Genomic DNA, 20925 nt, shown 5'->3' with positions numbered 1-20925 from the left:
GAAGATACTAAAAATGTGATTCAATCTTTATGTCTGTTCTCCCTAATTGTTTAAGATAATTTATTTAAATTAATTTAAATTAATTTAAAATAGATTTAAAATAATTATGAAACTGATTTGATAATACTAAATTTGGTATGTTATACAGAATATAGTGCCAAATGGTTCCCCTTCAATAATTTATCTTAGATGTTAAAATTTAAGCTGGCTTTGGCTATATCTACTTGTTTGTTGAGAGAATGAAGACGACTATATTTTTATTGGTTAAAAAAATCTGTTTTTGTTGATGCATCCAATGTGATTTTATGAAATTAGGTAATGAACCGATTTAATTCTTTTAGTAGCAGTTGCTTAATCTGGTGCAAAAACCCATGCTAGCAAAATTAGGATACTGGATTAACTAATTTTCTTCTCATATTGGTTATATCAGAAAAGAAAATACTTTTTATCCTAATAAGATGCTTTGTCTCCATTGCCCCAACCCTGTTCTTAACCATATTGATAGGAAACTCACAGCAATTTCATCAGTAGTGTTTATATTATTCATTATATTGATTTGATAGGGGAGGAAAATTGAAATGTTTTAAGTTTCTTAAATGCTGTTATAATTGTTAAACAGTAACTTGCTGACATTGTGGAACAGCCCCATGTACAGACCAGACTGATTCCCTTTTTGTTGCTATTTCAGAAGCTCTTGAAGACCAGATTATTTTACAGAGTTTTCCCCTTTGTTGCTATCTTTATTTTTAATTATTTTTATCTGTAATTCATGTACTCGGTAATGTTTTTGTACTTTTATTCCTCCCATGGATATTTCAATCTGTTGTTCTAAATAAGCTGCTGTAAATTTCTTTTGATTGCAATACCACAGAAATAGATAAAATATCACCAGTAATCTTGCCTTTACACATTTCATTACTCTGGGCTGCTCTACATGCCATTCTACTGCATGTTTTCCTGTCAGTTTTGCTTTATGTGCTAGATTTCATAATCTTTGTTTATAATAACATCTAGGTAGATCTGTCAAAGACATCTTTGTTTGCAATTCTAGTTCAGGATGTCTTCGAAACTTCCTTGGTAACACATGTTAATATTCAGTGTTATCTTAAGAATTCATCCTTACACATAACAGCAAATCAGATCAGTTTGAATTGTTCTTTACATTTGGAATACTTAGTTTTCCATTAGCACAGAGATACTTATCACACCAGAATTCTAGCCTGCATTTCTTTTCAAATAATTTTTAATGTTCACCTCTATGGAGAAGTTAGCAAATGAAATATCACTCCTTCTCTGCATGATAGTATGGCATAGCTGGTGTTTCATTTCTTAAAGTAGCTGGAGAGTTGCAAATAAAGTTTTTTTCTTGGAAATTGAAGCTAGGTTATTTTACATTGATTTATGACTCTTGTAGACCAAATGTTTACAATTTGTTTACATTTTGGTTTAACTGTTAGAGTTGAAAGAAATCCCAAAGATGCTTTAAAAACAATGATAGTGCTGGTAATGATAAATTGTTCACATCTTAACAAAATTATGTTGTATCTTTATCTTGCCGTTATTAGCCATGAATGTTTGGTCCCTACTTGCTCACAATTGTGTTGGAGAAGATCTATAATCCAAAATACCTTATCACTAAGATTATATCACTAAACTAGTTCTCTGGAAAGAGTGGAGTACAATATATGTTTCAGTTAACTTTACTTCATGTTTGCCTTCGTCATCCTGCAGTACTGGAGAAATTTGGAATATTCTTTCCGTACAATATGACAGGGATTAATTCTATTGTAAAACTAGCTGCAGTGATGCTTTTGGTTTGTTAAAAGAATTGTGGAGTTAGCTATATTTACGGACCTTGGATTAGAAATCATGGAACATGATCCTTATTAAAATAACCTTAACGTAGGGGCATTATAAGTTTTCTTAAATTAGTATTTAAATTTCAGGTAGTACAGGTAGTCCTCAAGCACAACATTTATTGTTAAGTGAGGCTTTTCTTAAGTGATTTTTTTACACTTTACCCCATTTTACAACCTGTCTTGCCACAGTTGTTAAGTGAATCACTGTAGTTGTTAGGCTAGAACCCAGTTGTCAAATGAATTTATCTTCCCCATTGACTTCGCTTGTCAGAATGTCACAAAAAGGATTGCAAGATAACAAGCTGTTTGCTCTTCTACATATCAAAAGCAGTGTGACCAGGGTTGTGAACACACTATGCCAGCTACTTCTATTACTCTTTTGAAATTGTTTCCTCTCTGATCTCTTTGCAGGGGAATGGAGGAAGCAAGCCATTTCTGTAGGTAATCATCTGACACACACACTACAGAGGAAGCTCCAGGCAATTGGTGCAATCACATTGTTTTTGATATGTACAAGATAATAAGCAGGTACCCAAGCATTCTAAAGGGCAGAGGAGTGGTTAGCTGGCAACACAAATCAAAGAAGTGAAACTATGCAGGTAGTCCTGAACATACAACTGATTGCTTATTGACGATTCAACATTACCACAGACTCAAACATTACTTATGACCTGTCCTCAAAGTTATGACTGCTGTACTACTTCCATGATTACATGATTGCATTTCAGGCATTTGGCAACTGGCTTGCATTTATGAGTGGTTGCAGGATCCCACGATCACATGATAGCACTTTGCAACATTTTTTGCCATTTTCTGGTAAACATCCATTGAATAAGCTAGATTTGGACTTAAAACCTTATCATTCGCTTAACAACTGTGGTAACTCGATGATTGCTATAAAAAGAGTCGTAAAACTGAGCCTGGCTATGTGGTGACCTAACATATAATAGTAATGATTTAAAACCAAAATTCTGTCTCAGTTGTGGTCATAATTTGAGGACTTAGCTATAGTCTTATCTCTTTCCAGACAGAAAACACAGTTGCACTCACATGATTTCCAATTTAGAGACTGACTGGAGTAGCTAGCTCCAATTATGGTAGCTGCTTGTAGTGCAATATATTTATACATTGGTTACACATAATGATATACTGGTTGGATGTTGATGTTTTCTTCAGAAATCAAAATAATAGATTGGGAAAGAGACACTTGTAAAATAAAATATTTTATTCCTCATTTTCGTTATTGAATTACATATCTGGAATGTTTCAAGGTGTTTTGTATTGGCACTATTTTAAATAATTGACTTGCATAGCTTTCCATGTTTTGCTTTGTTTGCTGTGTCTTGTTTGCAAGACCACCAAAATATTTTGGATTTGAAGTTAAAATGGCACTTTGGATTATGTAATTATAACTTTTTTCTGCAAGTATTTAAAGCAGCCTGTGCAATTCTAGGAAAAGGTGTTGGCACCTGAAACCACTTCTAGACAGATGCTAGGTTGCATTATCCAAGGCACTTTTCTGTCTTCAAATAACAGAATGCTGTACAGTTTTAATCAATATATGGTTTTTCTATATTTTACATGGGCGTGTTGAGGTTCTTTGAAAAAAGAAACAATACTCTTTATTGCAAATTTCTTTTAGCTAAAATGTCTGACTTTTGCATTAATTTTGATAAAACTTTCACAGTGAGTCTTCATTACATAAGAAGGGCCAGGAACAAAGCAGAACAGAATTTCCTAAACTTTTAATTTGATTTCCAAAATTCTGTTTTGGATTACATCCTTACAATTCCAGAATTACATTTTAAATTCTATAGTAATTATTTATATAATTCAATGTGGATTAATAAATGTCACCTATGAAGTATTCAAGACTTGTAAATCTTTGTTGTGATAGAAATGCCTCATGCTGAAACCTACTAGATTATGTTCTATGATTTTTGCTCCACTTCAGTCCATGGAGAGTTTGCCCTGTAATTTATGAACCATTTTGTTTCAAAGTAGAATTTTTAATCAAGTAGTCTTTGGGGCTATTAACAATAATGGAATAAGTAAATCTTTTGACACAGCAATCTTACAGCCTGTAGTAAAATTTGTTTTAATGGGGTTATTCCTGTAGTTATCCCTCCTTAAATTAGCTGAAGACTTGATTTTAGTAATAACTTACTACATAGCTTATTCTTAAACAACATAGTGCTGTATTTTTAAAGTACCTTGTTGTAAGAATACTATTGGCATTTTAAAAGTAAGATTTCAAAACAAAACCACTAGTGAAGTTTAAAATTTCATCCTGAACTATTTATACAAATATATATAGAGAGCTTCGTGCTTCTAGGAGAAATTTCTCCTAGAAGTACGAAGCTGTAAACACCTAGCCTGAAGATGACGAATGAGACTTCGTCGAAACGTCGCCAAGACACTTCCAATTTTACGCGGGAGAAAACCCGAATAACCAAAGATCTACATACAAACACCGAAACCTCAGAAAATATATATATATATATATATATATATATATATATATATATATATATATATATATATATATATATATATATATATATATATATATATATATATATATATATATTTGTTTTCTGAGGTTTTCAGAACAGGACACACCCCAGCCAATCAGAGCACAAAAACCTCCATCCAATCAGAGCACAGCCAAGCTCCCACCCAATCAGTTCAAACCCCACTAGCAGTTAAAAGGAAGAAACAGCTGCGATCACACATTGCTCCCAGAAGCACGGTTGAAGCCTGAAAATGACGAATGAGACTTCACGAAACGTTGCCAAGACATTTCCAATTTTACACGGAGAAAACCCAACAACCAAAGACCGACATACACACACACACACACACACACACACACACATATATATATAGGTCTTTGGTTGTTCGGGTTTTCTCCTGTAAATTGGAAGTGTCTTGGCGACGCTTGGGGACTTTGGTTGTTCGGGTTGTTCGGAAGTGTCTTGGCGACATTCTGGGAACCTCAGAAAACATATATATATATATATATATATATATATATATATATATATATATATATATATTTGTTTTCTGAGGTTTTCAGAACAGGACACACCCCCAGCCAATCAGAGCACAAAAAAACCTCCATCCAATCAGAGCACAGCCAAGCTCCCACCCAATCAGTTCAAACCCCCACTAGCAGTTAAAAGGAAGAAACAGCTGCGATCACACATTGCTCCCAGAAGCACGAAGCTGAAGCCTGAAAATGACGAATGAGACTTCGTCGAAACGTTGCCAAGACATTTCCAATTTTACACGGGAGAAAACCCGAACAACCAAAGACCGACATACACACACACACACACACACACACACACACACACATATATATATAGGTCTTTGGTTGTTCGGGTTTTCTCCTGTAAATTGGAAGTGTCTTGGCGACGCTTGGGGACTTTGGTTGTTCGGGTTGTTCGGAAGTGTCTTGGCGACATTCTGGGAACCTCAGAAAACAAATATATATATATATATATATATATATATATATATATATATATATATATATATATATATATATATATATATATATATATATATATATATATATATATATATATATATATATATATTAATAATTATATGTTTGTGTGTGTAGTCATGACAATGGTGATAACCAATCTATAAAAGAGCACTGTGTTTATTAGTCGACTTCGTAATTCAGAGCGTTTTTCCATTTTTCTATTACCTGTCTTTAAAGGGTGGTTTTGTATTTTTTGTAAAATGTGTGGCACTAAGGAAGAGAGATCATAGTTCAATAGAAGTTGATTCATTTTATAAAAGTCTCAGACTTAATATTCCAGGATGTTCTGTTAAGTAGTTCTCCAAAAGCAAGGCCATTAATATTAGAATACATTTCATGCATATGCACATACACTCCACACTTCTCAATTTTAATTGCTACTTGGAACCTTGGGTAATGCTGATTCATCCAAATCTAGTTATTCCTGATTTGTCTTGCAGGACAGTCAGTACTACTTCAGTTTTTTCCCCTTTTTTCCTTTCCTAGCCATAACATATTTCCCTTTCCACTGCCTATTGCCTAACTCCTGATTTTATGTTGCTGAAAATGCAGATTCATAGAAAAAGTGCTGAAGTGATGTATTATACCACCAGTTTTTCTCAGTATTGTACTAGTAAAAGTAGTCATTCTTTGTATGTTCCTTGTAATGACTATTGAGAAAGAACTGCCAAAATAGCTTAAGATTTGTTGACTCTATTACTGAAGTAATTTATAATCATTTGTAATTGCCATAAAAAAATACTCACATCATGTAGTTCCATCAAGATGCAGGATCTGGAAGCAATTGTCAAATATTATTCCCTGATAGTTAAAACATGGAGTGAGTAAAGTGAGTTCCTCAGCAGAACATTTTTACAATCTTCATTTAATTATGTAAAATGACTTTTCATTACACTAGCTTTCTGGTTTGTTTTGCTGTGCATAATATTCAGAATGGCAGGAGATCCTTCCAATCTATTTAATCCACTCTATTTAATTTTATTGTTTTACCCAGTCTATTTAATTTTATCATTACTAAGAAATGATAGAACGCCTAACAGTCTTTAAGAATACTCAGACATCCTAGAAATGGCGGTATTATTTATTCAAAAAATTGTATACTAAAGATTAGGGCTAGAATTAGATAACATGGTTCATGTTTCTTAAGCAATGTCAAAGTTGGCTAAATGGTAATTTTGTTCTCAAACATTAATTTTATGATAATGCTATAGTCTCAATTTTCTGCAAACATATAACTTGGACTTAGGTTTTTTTATAGGTCTGTGCAAGTGTTGAAATATGCTTTGGAACTTGCATGACCGTAAGTACAGCACATTTTGCTACTCATTAAAGCAGTCTCACTTTTTCTCATTAAAGCTAAGGTGGCTTTTAAAAGAATTTTTTTTTTACAGGCTTGTAAGGGAATCTGAAAAACATGGGCTCTTTTAAGGAATGATAGAAGATGAGATCCAAAACATTTTGAAAATATATCCGAGTTCTGGTATCTGGGACACAGTTCTTCAAACTCCACTAGTGAACAGTGTTTTCGTTCCTGCTGATTCTTTTTTTTGGCTTCCAGAACCCACTGTTGGAATTAGCATCTTTTACATCTATGTGTATGAAGCATTAGTCTGTCTTTACCATGATAGCTAGTTTTTATGAGTCAAGAACTGTTTGTTGCAAATATGTCTGAAATAACTTGAATCAATAATAGATAAAGATTGAATTTAGTAGCTGGAACAATGAAGTGTACAATAGGCCAGAATACACAGTTGTAGTTGATTAGTTAGAGAGTGCTGACTCATGCATGAGGTAATCTAGGCTATGATTGGTTGCCGTAAATATAAAGAAGGCGTTTTCCTTTTTCCCGCCTTTTTCTTCTGGATGCTTTTGTATACTGTTTAATTTACCTCGTGATATTCCTGTGTTCCTGACTATCCTGTGTTCTTTCTGTATGATTACAAAGATTACGTATGATTCTGTATGATTACAAAGTTGTAAGTTTGAATATTAGTTAAATAGACAAAAAAGACTACAGGTTTGTGTTAGTGTCTCTGACTTCATCTAGATAGCTGCTGCACAAGTCCTCTACGTAGATTACTTGTGGTTGTGATGAATTGTTTGCAATTACTGACTGACTGGCCTTCCCAATATGGTGCTATCTATATTCAGGATGCACCTATTATAAGGCCCTTTTTCTTTCTAGTGGGAATGATAAGAGACAAAATTTTCTTCCCCTGTTATTTTATCTTAGTGTTTTATTTGAAAATTTACTAAACAGCTTCAACATAGTTTACAAGAAATAGCATATACATATTATAAGAACAACATTGTGGGAGTTGAATTCCACAGTTTCCTATTCCTCTAGTCAGAACTATCCACAGTTTCCTAAACTTTTATAATTCTTCACTCCTGCCACCTTTGCTTACATAGTGTTTACAAACAATAACAGTCAATCAATAATATGAGCCTCTGTAAGAAGAATAACAATGTTGCATGCTTTTTAAAATTCATATTATAAATTGGCACCTCCCAGTGCACTGATGATGATGCCTAGTCTTGTGTAATTCCATTATCCTCCCCCCATGCTACATTTAACCAATAAACTTAACCATTTATTGGAGAAATTGACTACTCTAGATATTTTTAAGGTGATTGAAATTAGAAGTAACTTTAAGTGCATAATGCTTGTAAGAGTGCAAGTTTGAAAGCTGTTTTTATGACTAATGACAAATAAGCGCTAAATTAAAGGCTGAGTTAACTGTGGGGGAGATCCTTCGCATTGCAATCATTGTTGACATAACTAACTCAAATTAGGGTCATCACGATTTTAAATATTAATTTTAACTGGGGTTGTAATTTTAGATGAATTTTAAGGGTTTTTAAGTTTAAACATTTGAATTTTTTGGCCAATTATTGAATAAGTTTTTTAATTCTCTGTTTTAACTGTACATTGTTTTTGTTTTATACTGGCTGTACACCGCCCTGAGTCCTTCGGGAGAAGGGCGGTATAAAAATATTATTATAATAATAATAATAATAATAATAATAATAATAATAATAATGATGATGATGATGATGATGATGATGATGATGATGATGATGATGATGATGATGATGATGATGATGATGTTTATTTAAAAAGGAGCCCTTGAAGATTTCTAAGAATTAAAGACCTGTCAGGATATTTGTTTTACTAGAATTTCTACCATTTGTCTAAAAAAAAAACCTGATAAGATAGCCTTACTGAAGGAGAAAGCAATATTTTCCCCCACCTTTATTATTTCATATGTAACTAAAATGATGAACATTATAATAATTCTTTCCTCCTCTTATTCTCTCCCCCCCATGTCCTGTGAGGTAGGTTGGGCTGGGAAAGTGTATCTGACCCAAAGTTACCCAGCTGGCTTTCATGCTAAAGAATAGAACACTGCTTGGTGGTGCAATGGTTACAATGCAGTATTGCAGTCTAACTCTGCCCACAGCTAGAAATTTGATCCTGACCAGCACAAGGTTGTGTCAGCCCTCCATTCTTTTGATGCCAGTAAAATGAGGACCCAGATAGTTGGTGGCAATATGCTGACGTTGTAAACTGCTCAGAGAGTGCTGTAAAGTACTAGGAAGCAATAATATTAGTCTAAGTGCTATTGCTAACAGTCTCCTGATTTGTTGGCTAGCACCTTAATCACATTGATTGATAAATTGGTAAATGGTGTTTCACAAATTGAGAGCTTTAGTCAAGGGGAGCTTGGATTTTTTAAAAGTCTTTCACAGCTTTCTCATAAAGTTTGACAGTTGTAGTAGGTTTAGAGCAGTGGTAGTCAACCTGGTCCCTACCGCCCACTAGTGGGAGTTCCAGCTTTCATGGTGGGCGGTAGGGGTTTTGTTCAATACTGAAGCACTTTCCTTTTTTTTAATTTAACTGACTTTTTAAAAAAAATCATAGCATTATTTAAAAACATTTTCATTAGGTTTTCATAAAATTTTCCATGCCAGTTTAAATTTCTGAAAATATACTATTTGTATCGCCCACGCATAAGTTTAGTTCACATTACATAAGTGAAACTAAATGGCACTATAGTGCGACCGCACCAACTGGTGGGTGGTTAGAAAATTTTACTACTAACAGAGATACAAAAGTGGGTGGTGGGTATAAAAAGGTTGACTACCCCTGGTTTGGAGCACCTGTGTTTTATCAATTTTTTATATATTGCCATCAACCCAATTTAAAGAGATTCTGGGCAGTGCAGAACAATAGATAAAAATGAAGATATAAAAAACAGCAATACAAATATTAAAAAACTTATATCAGTGCACTGATGATATTGCTTAGTTTGGTAATGAAATGTCTGCAAGAGAATCACCAAACTCAGCTTTCAGATACTCTTCAAGGATAAACCATATAGATTACAGAAGCCCAAGGATACCAAGATTGATGATATCAAAAGTCATTGAGAAGTCAAGTAGGATAAAGATGAATGTATTATGCCTAAGTAAAAGTGATGAAAAGGAGACTTCTTCATACAACATTTGATTGAACTGTGGAATTCCATTACTGCAAGGAAAAATAATGGGAAAAATAATTTGGCTGTCTTTAAAGGAGTTTAGATAATTTCATGGGGAGCTGTTGAAGTCTTGAAGCGTGAATGCTACTTCTGTGCTGATGGGATCATTTCTACAAATTCCAGTTGCAAAGAACAGTGCATGGAAAAGTGTTGTATCCCGTCTTCTACTTGAAGGCATTGCAGATACAAGTAGTTTTCGATAGTCCTATAAGTGATGGTTGTAATATGGGTCAGTTGTGTGGTCGACTCAATTTTACTGCGGTCGTAAAGCAAATGCCACTGTCACTAAGTGAATCAATGGTTCATTTATGGGCATAATTACGTTGAAAACTAGAAGTGCTGATTTTCTGCAAAAGTAATATAAAATGTCATATGACTATAGAATTCTGCAAATAGGCATAAATGCATCTGTTGTCAAGCATCTAAATCTGATCATATGACTGGGGAGAGTCTGGCCATCAGAACGTGTAATCTGAGTCAGAGTTATAGAATAACAGAGTTGGAAAAGACCTTGGAGGTCTTCTAGTCCAACCCCCACTTAAGCAGGAGACCTTATACCTGTGATGGCGAGAGCCCTCTTTGCGGGCACGAGAGCTGTCACCTCAGCTCCGCTGCGCATGTGTAGGTGCCTATCGCCAGCCAGCTGGTTTTTGGGTCTCTGCTGTGCTTGTGTGGGGGAGGGGTGCATGCAGGAGATGCATGCACGGGTGGTGTACACATGGGGGTCGAGCGCTCATGCATGGGATTGTGTGCTCATTTGTGGGGTTATGCATGGGGCGGGGTACATGCACATGCGTGGAGAGTGAGCGGGGGGGGGCATGCACTCGGTGCCGAAAAGATTAGCCATCACTGCCTTATACCATTCCAAACAAGTGACCATCCAGTCTGTTCTTAAAAGTCTCCAATGATGGAGCCCCTACAGCTTTTGGAGGCAAGTAGTTCTGTTAGGAAATTTCTCCTTAGTTCCTTAGTTTCTTCTTCATTAGCCTTGCCTTCTGGTGTTTTGAAAATAGGTTGACTCACTTTTCTTTGTGGAAGTCCCCTTTTTCAGGTTGGTCGTAACTTGCAACAGTCACTAAGCAATTGGTCATAAGTCAATGACTACCTGTAACTGATTATTAAGAGACTCAGTATAGAATTAAGCTGGGCTGTTACATAGTTGTATATACTTAATTTTTAATATTAAGTAGGGAATGATGATAGTAAGTATTGAGATTTCCTCAGAACATATTTAATGTTATGCTGCATGTTTTCAAGATTATAAATCGTGTTTGGTTTAGACACTGAGAAGAAATTGTCACTTTATTTGTCATTGATAAGCAAAGCTGCTGAGTAAATGCTTACAGCATTTAGGACAGGGGTCCCCATTATTGAGTTGCGGCCTATTTGGAACTGGGCCATGTGACTGGTGGGCTGATGTGCACGCGCAGCCCTATTTATGTGAGCAGTGCCAGTGCACGCAGCCCCACTTGCACAGACGGTGGGTGCCGGCACTCGCAGCCCTGTTCGCACAAATGAAACTGTGTGCATGCGCCTGCCCCTCACACAAAAACACTGTTCCCCCATGGAGGGTCAGGCTACCAGACTGGAAAGATTAGGGAATGCTGCTCTAGGAAAAATGCATCTATACAGTTAGTGATGGCGAGATTTCTCTCTCTCTTTCTCCCCCCAGTCTCTCTCTCCCTCCCTCCCTCCCTCTATCTCTGTCTCATCTATCTATCTCCATCCATCCATCCATCCATCCATTCCTGTCCAGCTTCACATGTCGTGTGAATCCAACCACTTGGGAGTGGAGGCTGGCAGGCAAAGCCAAGTGTTAGAGATCCACACAAAATAAGGCAACTCCAACCTGGATCCTGTTGGGGAGAAACCCCCCCCCCTTCACTCTCCCTCTCTCCCCCCACGGTGGGGGCCGGGCAGCCTGAGCACAGCTTCCTTCTTGGAGCTGACCAGCAAGCAAACAAGCAAACAAATGTGGCGCTCTGGCTAGGAGGCAGCAGCGTAGAGTGAGCGAGAGAGGAGAGGCAGAGCGGACACCTTTCCCCACTGCTGCTGCAGCACTGGCCAGGAGGGACGCGCAAGCCAAAGCAGCGCTTGGTGGAGTTTGCAAGCGGGCTTGGTGGGGCCTCTTAGTGGGGAGACCCTGGCCCAATTGGTTGACTTCAGCATGGAGTGGGAACGCAGAAGGCAGAGGAAATCCGTGCCTCTTAGTGTTCAGCCCTCAAAGACTGCTTTCTGCTTTTGAAACATTATGTTTAGCAACAATAAAAAAGAAAAAGTTTTGTAATATCATTTCTCTTTCCTTCCCTCTCTCTTTCTCTCTCTTTCCCTCCCTCTCTCTGCCTCCCTCTATTTCTCTCCCCACCTCACCCCACCCCGCGCAGGGGAAGAACCCTTGAACGGGTGGTGGGAATGAAGTCGGAGCCCAGGAGCAGCATACCCACACTCAGCTGGGGGGGAAGGGCATCCCAAAACAGGCAGCTCTGAAGAAAAAGTAACTGCTTTTTTCCCCCGAGCCGATGCAGGGTCATATTATGTCTCCGCTTCGTAATGGGCTTCAGGCGGAGGACAGGATCCCGTCTCCCCCACTGTGAAGTGCACAAGTGAAAAAGTTCATTCAATCAATTCCAACTTCACGAGATCTTTTTCTTTTGCAAGAAGTTGGAATTGATTGAGTGAAACACGATGGAGAAACGCGATTGGACCTGAGCTGGGGTGACTACTCTGTGCCTACAGGGAGGGCTCTGCATGCTACATCTGGCACACATTTCATAGGTTGCCATCATGGGTGTAGGGGCTAAACATATATTTAAGCATAACTGTTTTTTCTAAGATAATGGCAGTTTTGGAAACTCATGCAGTAACTAGAAGAAATATTGTCAGGCCTGGAAACCATATTAGACTTTAGGTTTCCAGACGCTGCCACATTTTTCCCCTGAGGGGAAGAAGGGGGGCTGAGGGGTATGGTAACATTCTTTAGACGGTCAAGGTCGGATGGGGTTCACATCTGCAGGAAGAGTGGCAAGAAGATATTCGAATGGACTGGGAGAACGTGGGACCATGTGACCATCAAAGGGGTCAGGGGGGTGGGACTCTTGGGGTTTGTATAACTGGGGAAAAGAATCCGGAACTTCAGTTTTGGAATTGCACTCATCGTGTGCCAGTCTCCTCATGCTAGTAAAGAACTCTGGAAAAGAAATGTCTCTGAGTTTCTTTTATGCAGAAGAGGTATTTCTGGAACCTTGACAAATATACTGTAATGTGATACTGATTACCCTTTCTTTTTCACTTTATAGTAAATTACCTGAGGGTGCATTTTAAATTGTATTAATAAATGGAGACCAAGTGTTACCTTAAAGAATGTGTATTTTCTAGACTGAAGGAAAGTACCATATTTTTCAGAGTATAAGACGCACCTTTTTCCCCCAAAAAAGAGGGTGAAAATTGGGGTGTGTCTTATACTCCAAGTGTAGCCCCGCCCAGCTTCTCAAACGGGAGGTTTCAGAGGCTGTAAAAAGCATCAGAAACAGAGCTTAGGGGGAAAAAAAAGCCCCAGAGCTTCAGAAAAGAATCTCCCAAACAGAGCTTCAGAGGCTTTTATTCTGAAGTTCTGTTTTGGAGGCTTTCAGAGGTAGGAAATAAAGCAAAAAAAAAAAAAAGCAAGGCAGAGAGCTCACAACCAAGGAACCTGTTGCTAAAGTTCACCTCTGAGAACAGCTGATTGTGGGTATTCTGGGAGGCCAATCCACCTGCTAGTCAGCTTTTTTTTTATTTTCCTCCCCAAAAACTTAAGGTGTGTCTTATACTCCGAAAAATATGGTATATTTGTATACTTTTTGCAGATTTTTAAATAAACGTTTTTTGTTACTTTTCCAAATCTAGCAAGTTTATGTAACTACAGTGAGAAATCAGGGAACCATCTTGTTAGCAATTATTCTTCCCTGTATTTTTTCAATAGAGAATAAATTGTAATTTTAGCAGCCTTTTTTCCTCAATTACTTAAACCAGACTTTAAGTTGCATCTGTATAGTTTTTGTGCCTCCACATCTTTTATCTTCTGAGCTGCTGAAATTGCTTCTAGAGTATTTTTTTAGGAATGCTGATTGGACACAAGGACCTCCTTTTAAATAAGGATGTTGAAGTTTTGCAATATGCCAGCTTTCTACTTAATAAAAATTATTTTAATTTAAAATAAGTGGGTCAAAGCATGGTATGTGTCAAAAGACATGTTGACAAATCCCACATTGGGAATTCAGCCTATATCTTAGTTCGGTATAGGCATGTAAATGAATAAATATCTGTCTATTCAGATATTTAAAAAATAGCATTTCCTCATAGAACCATATGATCAATATAAATTCTGAACTCCATAGTCAAGGATTAAGATTACTAGAAATGAACAGTATTTAGCGGTAGATTTTTAAAACATCCTAATCAAGATGTTACTAAAAAGCAAGTGATGGGAGAGGACTATCTGACTTTAGGCTGAAGATGTTAAATCTGCTTAATTAGAGGCTTCAGCGAAAGGAATACTGCATATCTCTGCTTTCTGCTAGGTATAAAGTTCAAATTATCTATGAAGCTTTGGGCTATGGAATGAGTGTTCAAGTCTTAAAAGAATTGAAAACAATTTTTGTACAGTTTTTAGGCAATTTTTAAAATCAACAAAGTTATTGTTGAATTGTGAGTTATCCAGTAGATAAACATCTGCAAGAGGAAATGTATTTTTTCAATTTTATTAAAATTATTATAATATAACATGGAGGAGGATATTGAATATACAGACATATATAGCCTAGTTTTGGCTATAATGACCAAGTGCTGATTTGAACTTGATTAGTTGGTCCATGGAGGTGCTGATGGTCAGCCTGCCTGTGTTAGCATGTTTAAAGCAAAAAATTTTTTTTAAATGCTGTATATATAGTTTATTTGCAAAATATTTTCTGTGGATTATCACACTAATAGGACTTCCCAGCTAGACTACTTTTTTAGGACAGGTAGACAACTTGCAGACCAAAAAAAACCACTGGTTAATAGCTGCTGTTAAAAGCCTATAGGTCCATGTGGAATCCAGTGCATTATTTGAAACAATTAATACTTTGATTCTTTGTTTTACAATATGTCTTTTTAAATTCATATGGAGGAAGTTAGATGAATAATTTAACTTCCTGAGGCCCTGCTTCCTTCAGTGTTTCCTATAGTTGATGTTATATACAAATCATGACTATCTCTAAAGGATTTAAGATTAGGTTGTATGTTGTACAAGTCCATACAAACTGTATTTTTATACACAGGTTGTATAAAGATCATAGTGCAATTACAAAATGTTTTATTAATATTTTTGGGAAATATTATTGTACCTAGACATGTTCAGAGATCATGTGTCAAATACATAAGTGTTTAGAAGAAAATTACAGCCAGTTTGAACATTTAATATCATTTATATAATTTTCAATGAAGCCTTTTGAGCATTCTATGTATTCAGACAAAGTGCTATGGCTTTAGGAATGTTATTTTGATTTTTCTACTATATTTACTTCTCACACATGTGTAAGACAATCCACAGTTGCCTTTTATTTTCCTTTTAAAAGTTTCGCAAATAGACTTTGACTTACAATAATTGTAAATACTATGGTGCTGAACAAATGGTTACAATGGTCTTCAGAGTTCTTGCTGTCACACATACCCATGTGGTCACAGACAAGCCCTTGGCAAAGGGGTTTGTACTTATAATCAGTTACAACGTCCCTGTCTTCCCTGTCAGCTTGCCCACTGACTTTGATTATGGGAAGCTGGTGAGAAGTTGCCTCACCTAATAACGCTGGGATTCACGCTTTATGACCACATTGCTTACCAGCAGAAATTCTGGTTCCAATTGCCATTGTAAGTCGAGGGCTTCCTGTATATGACTTGTAGCTTTTAGATGCTGTTTATTTTTTTTATTTGCCCATGCATACAAACATTCTGTTTTTGATTATTTTTGTCTTAAGAATTCACATAATTAGTAATTAAGGATATAGCCTTCCAGTTTTGGACTGCTTTTATTTGTCTCCCCACTTCTTAGTGTCAAAAAAATTCCTTTCCTCAACCATCATAAGTTTTAATATAATTTTAATATTCCACCGTATACTGCCTTAGCTATTATGAAATGTTCTAATTCATTCAAGAATCCTAAGATAGTGCGACAGAATTTAAAATATATTTCAGGTCAAGGTTGACATTCTTGAAAAAGAAGGAAAGCTTTTCTGTGAGAAAATATGAGTTTTCCTAGGTTTTATTAAGATTGCTTGAAAACTAAATTAAAATGTAGCTCCTTTTTACTTGTAGTGTAGAGCCTAGTTCTCCAATAAGTGCCTAAGGTAAAAATTAGGTGGCAAACAGAGCTTCTGTTTCTCTTTGCACTATAGAACTTACCATGGCTTGGGTGTACAAAAGTGTTTCAGCAAGCAAAAGTGTTTCAGACTTCCCTTGATTTATGGGTGTAAAATGTTTGTAGTGTTTGGACCATTCCACAATGCTTTCAATATTTATAGTTGCATTGATATACCTATAATTAGTTTATCGATGTGAAATCAGGTTTGATTTCTTTTGATAACTGGTATACAAAAGCATTTGTCTGACTTGGTGCTTTGGAGGGGCAAGGGGTAGAAATATATAATTCTCTGACAGTATTGTTTTTATTTCAGGAACTTAGTGACTTGGCTCGTGACCCACCAGCTCAGTGTTCTGCAGGCCCTGTTGGAGATGACAGTAAGTTGTTTATAATAAATACTGGTTCTTTTAAACAAATTCTTGTAAACCAGTATGGTTTGGGGTGGTTTTTTTGGGGTGGGGGGGGGAGAAAAACATTTAAATAACAGTTTTTCCTTTTTCTCTTCCCTTCTCACTCTGTCATTCAGTGTTTCATTGGCAAGCTACAATTATGGGTCCTGTAAGTACTGCAGTTTTATTAACATTCATTCTAAAGTCAGCTATTCAAAAGTTATTCCAGAAACACGTTATTATGTTATTATATATGATATAAAGTTTACAGGTTTTGGCACGTTTTCATTGGACTACTGTTTTTCTCAATTGTACATTCTTTAGAATGGGCTAATATCATGATCTTTGATGTACAATTTCATGGAAACACTTTTGTCTAAGATTTCTGAAAAATTTACTTCTTAAAAATACCTTAGTTCCTCTATGTAACACTGAAAAACTATAATGGCTTCTTTTGGGGGCTTCATGTATATCATACTTTTTATTTTTAAGTCAGAATTTATTCCTTATGGCAAGTTTGCGCATCATGATCGATGTAATATTACAGATGAAACTGATCTGTTGGCTAGTTTTAATATTCATGAAACAATATTGATGCCAGCAAAAGCAGTCCATTAATGTCATGGTTGTCTTCTCTACTATGTCAGAACATGTAGCTATATTCTTGAAAATTTCAGAAGGAAATGTTGAAGTCAGCCTATCATCATGTGCCATTGTTAATGTTGTCAAAGTGTGCTTTTTAATTGTTAGTACATGAGCAAAAGCTGCAGGTAGTTATACTTTTAGTTAGCTACTATAGTTCTTCTAAACCATAGTTCCTACAGAAATTTTTAACTTCTGAATTTTCTTCTTTGTCAGAACGACAGTCCATATCAAGGCGGTGTTTTCTTTCTGACAATTCATTTCCCTACAGACTACCCTTTCAAGCCACCTAAGGTAAGTAAAAATGGAAACTTAATTTAAAACATTGAATCTCTGCATGGATAGACAACTGTGACCATTGCTAAAGCATTTTGGCTTGCCAAAGAGGCATAAAGAAATAGCTTCTTCAGGTCTCTTCACTGATTTACCCTTTGGGTTACAGATCTACTACATTCAAATAATTACAGAATTTCATATATTTGCTTTATGATTGTAGCTGCAGTTATTGAACATGCTTTCAGGCCGTTATAGATTAGTGACAAACTTTATAAAGCTAAATACGGATATTTGGACTGTCATATACAATGTATTGTATATGTAATTATATATATAATAGAGAAGTTAACAGCGTTCCGTGCGCCCTTGGCGTTTAGTCATGCTGGCCATATGTCCACGGAGACATCTTCGGACAGCGCTGGCTCTTCAGCTTTGAAGCAGAGATGAGCACCTCCCCCTAGAGTCAGGAACGGCTAGCACATATGTGCGAGGGGAACCTTTACCTTTATACAATGTATTGTGGACTTTTTAAAAACGTAATAGCCATTTTTCACTGTTTAGACTACTGACCCTTCTATATTTTTTGAGTCTGTCATGTGTAACATCATTGCGAATTTTTCTTAACCAGCCTGAGAATAATAAAACATTGTAAAAATAATTCTGGGAGTTGATTAAAAAGATAAATATTTCTAAATGATAAAAATTATAAATTTTATTTTGATATGTCCCCCAGTACTAAATAGCTCACCCCTGCCCATGCAGTTTCAAGTACCAAACCTAGAGAAAGGTGATGTGATACAGCATGTGTTAGATTGTACACTAACCCTGAATATATTTCTGAAGAAACTGACAAGAGTGTTTTTTTTAAATTACAAAATTTGGGGTTGTACAGAACTGAATTTACATACCTTGTAACTATTCCACTTGTAGAATTACATTGCAAGCTATGTATATTAAAAAAATAAATTTATATGAGGTTTAACAAGCAGACATTTTTCTCTTTGATATTGTTAAGCAGAATTATGTATATTCTAATATTGAGAACTAGCATTTTTAATCTGAAAAGGATCTGAATATTGATTGCAGATTGATCTCAATTTTTTAGGTTGCATTTACAACACGAATTTATCATCCAAATATTAACAGTAATGGCAGCATTTGTCTTGACATTCTAAGGTCACAGTGGTCTCCTGCTTTAACTATTTCTAAAGGTAAGTGCATTTGGATGAATGTTGATATTAGTTGATATTGTTGATTTTTTTGTATTTTATTGACAAAAAGCAGCTTGAATGTGTGCTTTATATTTAGATTATATAAAATTTGTCATTCCAGGAACAGAATATTCTAAAGAGCTCCTGAATCTTTTGTTTCTTCCTAGATCATGTCATTCCAAGGGCAGGTTAGCAAATTGAAATGATTCAAAGTATTATAGTTGAAAGAGCTATGTTTTGGGTTTGGACCACCCATGGAATTACCCTGCTTCTAGATTGAAGCATTTATTTTGATAATTCTGAATTGCCCCTGGAATATGGTTTGAAAGGATTTGTTTTTGAATTTTCCAGAATGATCTATTCCTACATTGACAAATTTTGCATATCCCTAGTACTGTATGTACTAGAATTGGTCTTACTTTCATTTCTATTTTAGCATGATGTTTGACTGTTACTTTGAGGCAATTACCCACCAGTACTTTTCCCAGCCATGCATTTGTCCCACAGATTTCTCTCCATTTTTTCAGAAAAAGATCCCAAAAATATTAATAGGAATAGAGTTATATGAACAAAGTAGAATTCAATTCAAGGTATTTAGCTTCAGTTGATTCTTGAACTGTGCAGTCACATGGTGAGGCTGTTTTGCTTTTTGTAGTTTCACTTCCTTATCACGTTGTTGTTGTTGTTATTAATTTTATACAATTGTTCCATGTTCTCACTGATGTTAAAAACTGCCAGTCCCTGTTGAAACCAAGCCAGATATCTCTACGGGTTAAGACTCGGTCATTAAAGAGAAGCTGAGTGGCTTCTTGCAAAGCAATTAATTTTATTTTTTACACCTACATGGCTTTAACATTACCAAGAAGCCAAAGAATCTTGATTTGGCACACAGAGCAATGAGCCCTATGAATTCAAACTCGCAATTTGGTTTATCAGAATATTCAGAATAATATGGTGCAGGGTTACATAGGGGCATGGCCGAACAAACTAAGTATAAAGTTTCTGGTGACTAAGTTAAGTTTTTTTCAATTAGAAATAATCTTTTTGAAGTAAAATAAATTGGACTGTATGTTCTACTTGCACATGCAGAAGTAAATAACTTGTTCTTTGAACTATTTACAATTTTTTATATGCTCTTTTCTATTTGTTTCAGTTCTCTTATCCATTTGTTCACTGTTATGTGATCCAAATCCAGATGATCCCCTAGTGCCAGAGATTGCGCGCATCTATAAAACAGACAGAGACAAGTAAGTATAACTGTTTTTGAAAAAAAAAATATAGTGGTGAAATGTGGGCAGAGAACAGTTGAGTAATTGCTGCTATTTAAAACAGAATTGGGTAAAATATTTGTGTGTTTTTTAATCTAGAAGGCTTCAATAGCATGCTAGAATAGAATTTTTACACTACACAAAATTACTTTCAAGTTTCAAATTACTATGGACAATTTATAAATGAGAACACTCTGGTAATAGTTTTGAGTTGGGTGGAACAAAAGTTGGGCACTACTTTGATAACTTTAATATTTCTTTTGAAGTAAACTAGTTACATCAAAATTATCTATTAGTATTTCTGCTTTGTGTTTGCAATTAAATCTGCCCAGATAAATTTAATAGGGCTGTATTGGCTTGTCTTTGTTACTAAATAAACTTATCTAATTAGGTACAATAGGTTAGCAAGAGAGTGGACAGAGAAATACGCTATGCTGTAGGGTAAGACTGCACTTCATGGTGCATTAATGATGTGGGGACTTCAGCACTTGAGTGCAGCATGCTTAAAGCACTGGTCTAACTAACAAAAGATCGCTCAAGTTACTGAAAATACAAAGTTTTAACTGCTTGATTTGTATTCAGCGTGGGAAGGCTATCTGCATGACTAGATGAGCATAGTCAAATATTTAAAAGTTTTGTAGATATTTCTTTGTTCTGGAAAAATGCACTTAGCTGGTAAGTGTTTTGGGTCCTGTTCAGTACAAATGTGATTCTACTTATAATTTAAATTATTTAGTAGTTTAAATTCAGAAGTAAAAAAGTCTATAGGCATGTATAGGTAGACACTAACATAATAACGGAGCATGT

General features: G+C 35.8%; 1 protein-coding gene across 4 annotated transcripts in view; it reads left to right on the top strand.

The window, feature by feature from the left end:
* The window catches only part of UBE2D3 (ubiquitin conjugating enzyme E2 D3), a 59069-nt gene that overhangs the window by 35845 nt on the left and 2299 nt on the right, over positions 1–20925 (top strand). For 3 of the 4 annotated variants that reach the window (XM_058193611.1, XM_058193609.1, XM_058193608.1), the window contains 6 exons: positions 16646–16709; positions 16859–16890; positions 17580–17657; positions 18745–18850; positions 20004–20097; positions 20510–20559. In XM_058193611.1, coding sequence (XP_058049594.1) covers positions 16646–16709; positions 16859–16890; positions 17580–17657; positions 18745–18850; positions 20004–20097; positions 20510–20558 — 423 coding nt within the window. In that variant the 3' untranslated portion in view covers position 20559. The remainder of the gene's footprint in view (positions 1–16645; positions 16710–16858; positions 16891–17579; positions 17658–18744; positions 18851–20003; positions 20098–20509; positions 20560–20925) is intronic. The other variant, XM_058193612.1, reaches the window with a different exon arrangement.

This window comes from Ahaetulla prasina, chromosome 8, assembly GCF_028640845.1.
Source record: "Ahaetulla prasina isolate Xishuangbanna chromosome 8, ASM2864084v1, whole genome shotgun sequence".
NCBI classification, from domain to species: Eukaryota; Metazoa; Chordata; class Lepidosauria; order Squamata; family Colubridae; genus Ahaetulla; species Ahaetulla prasina.
Note: the sequence above shows the minus strand (reverse complement) of the source record. Positions and strands in the feature narration are given on the sequence as shown.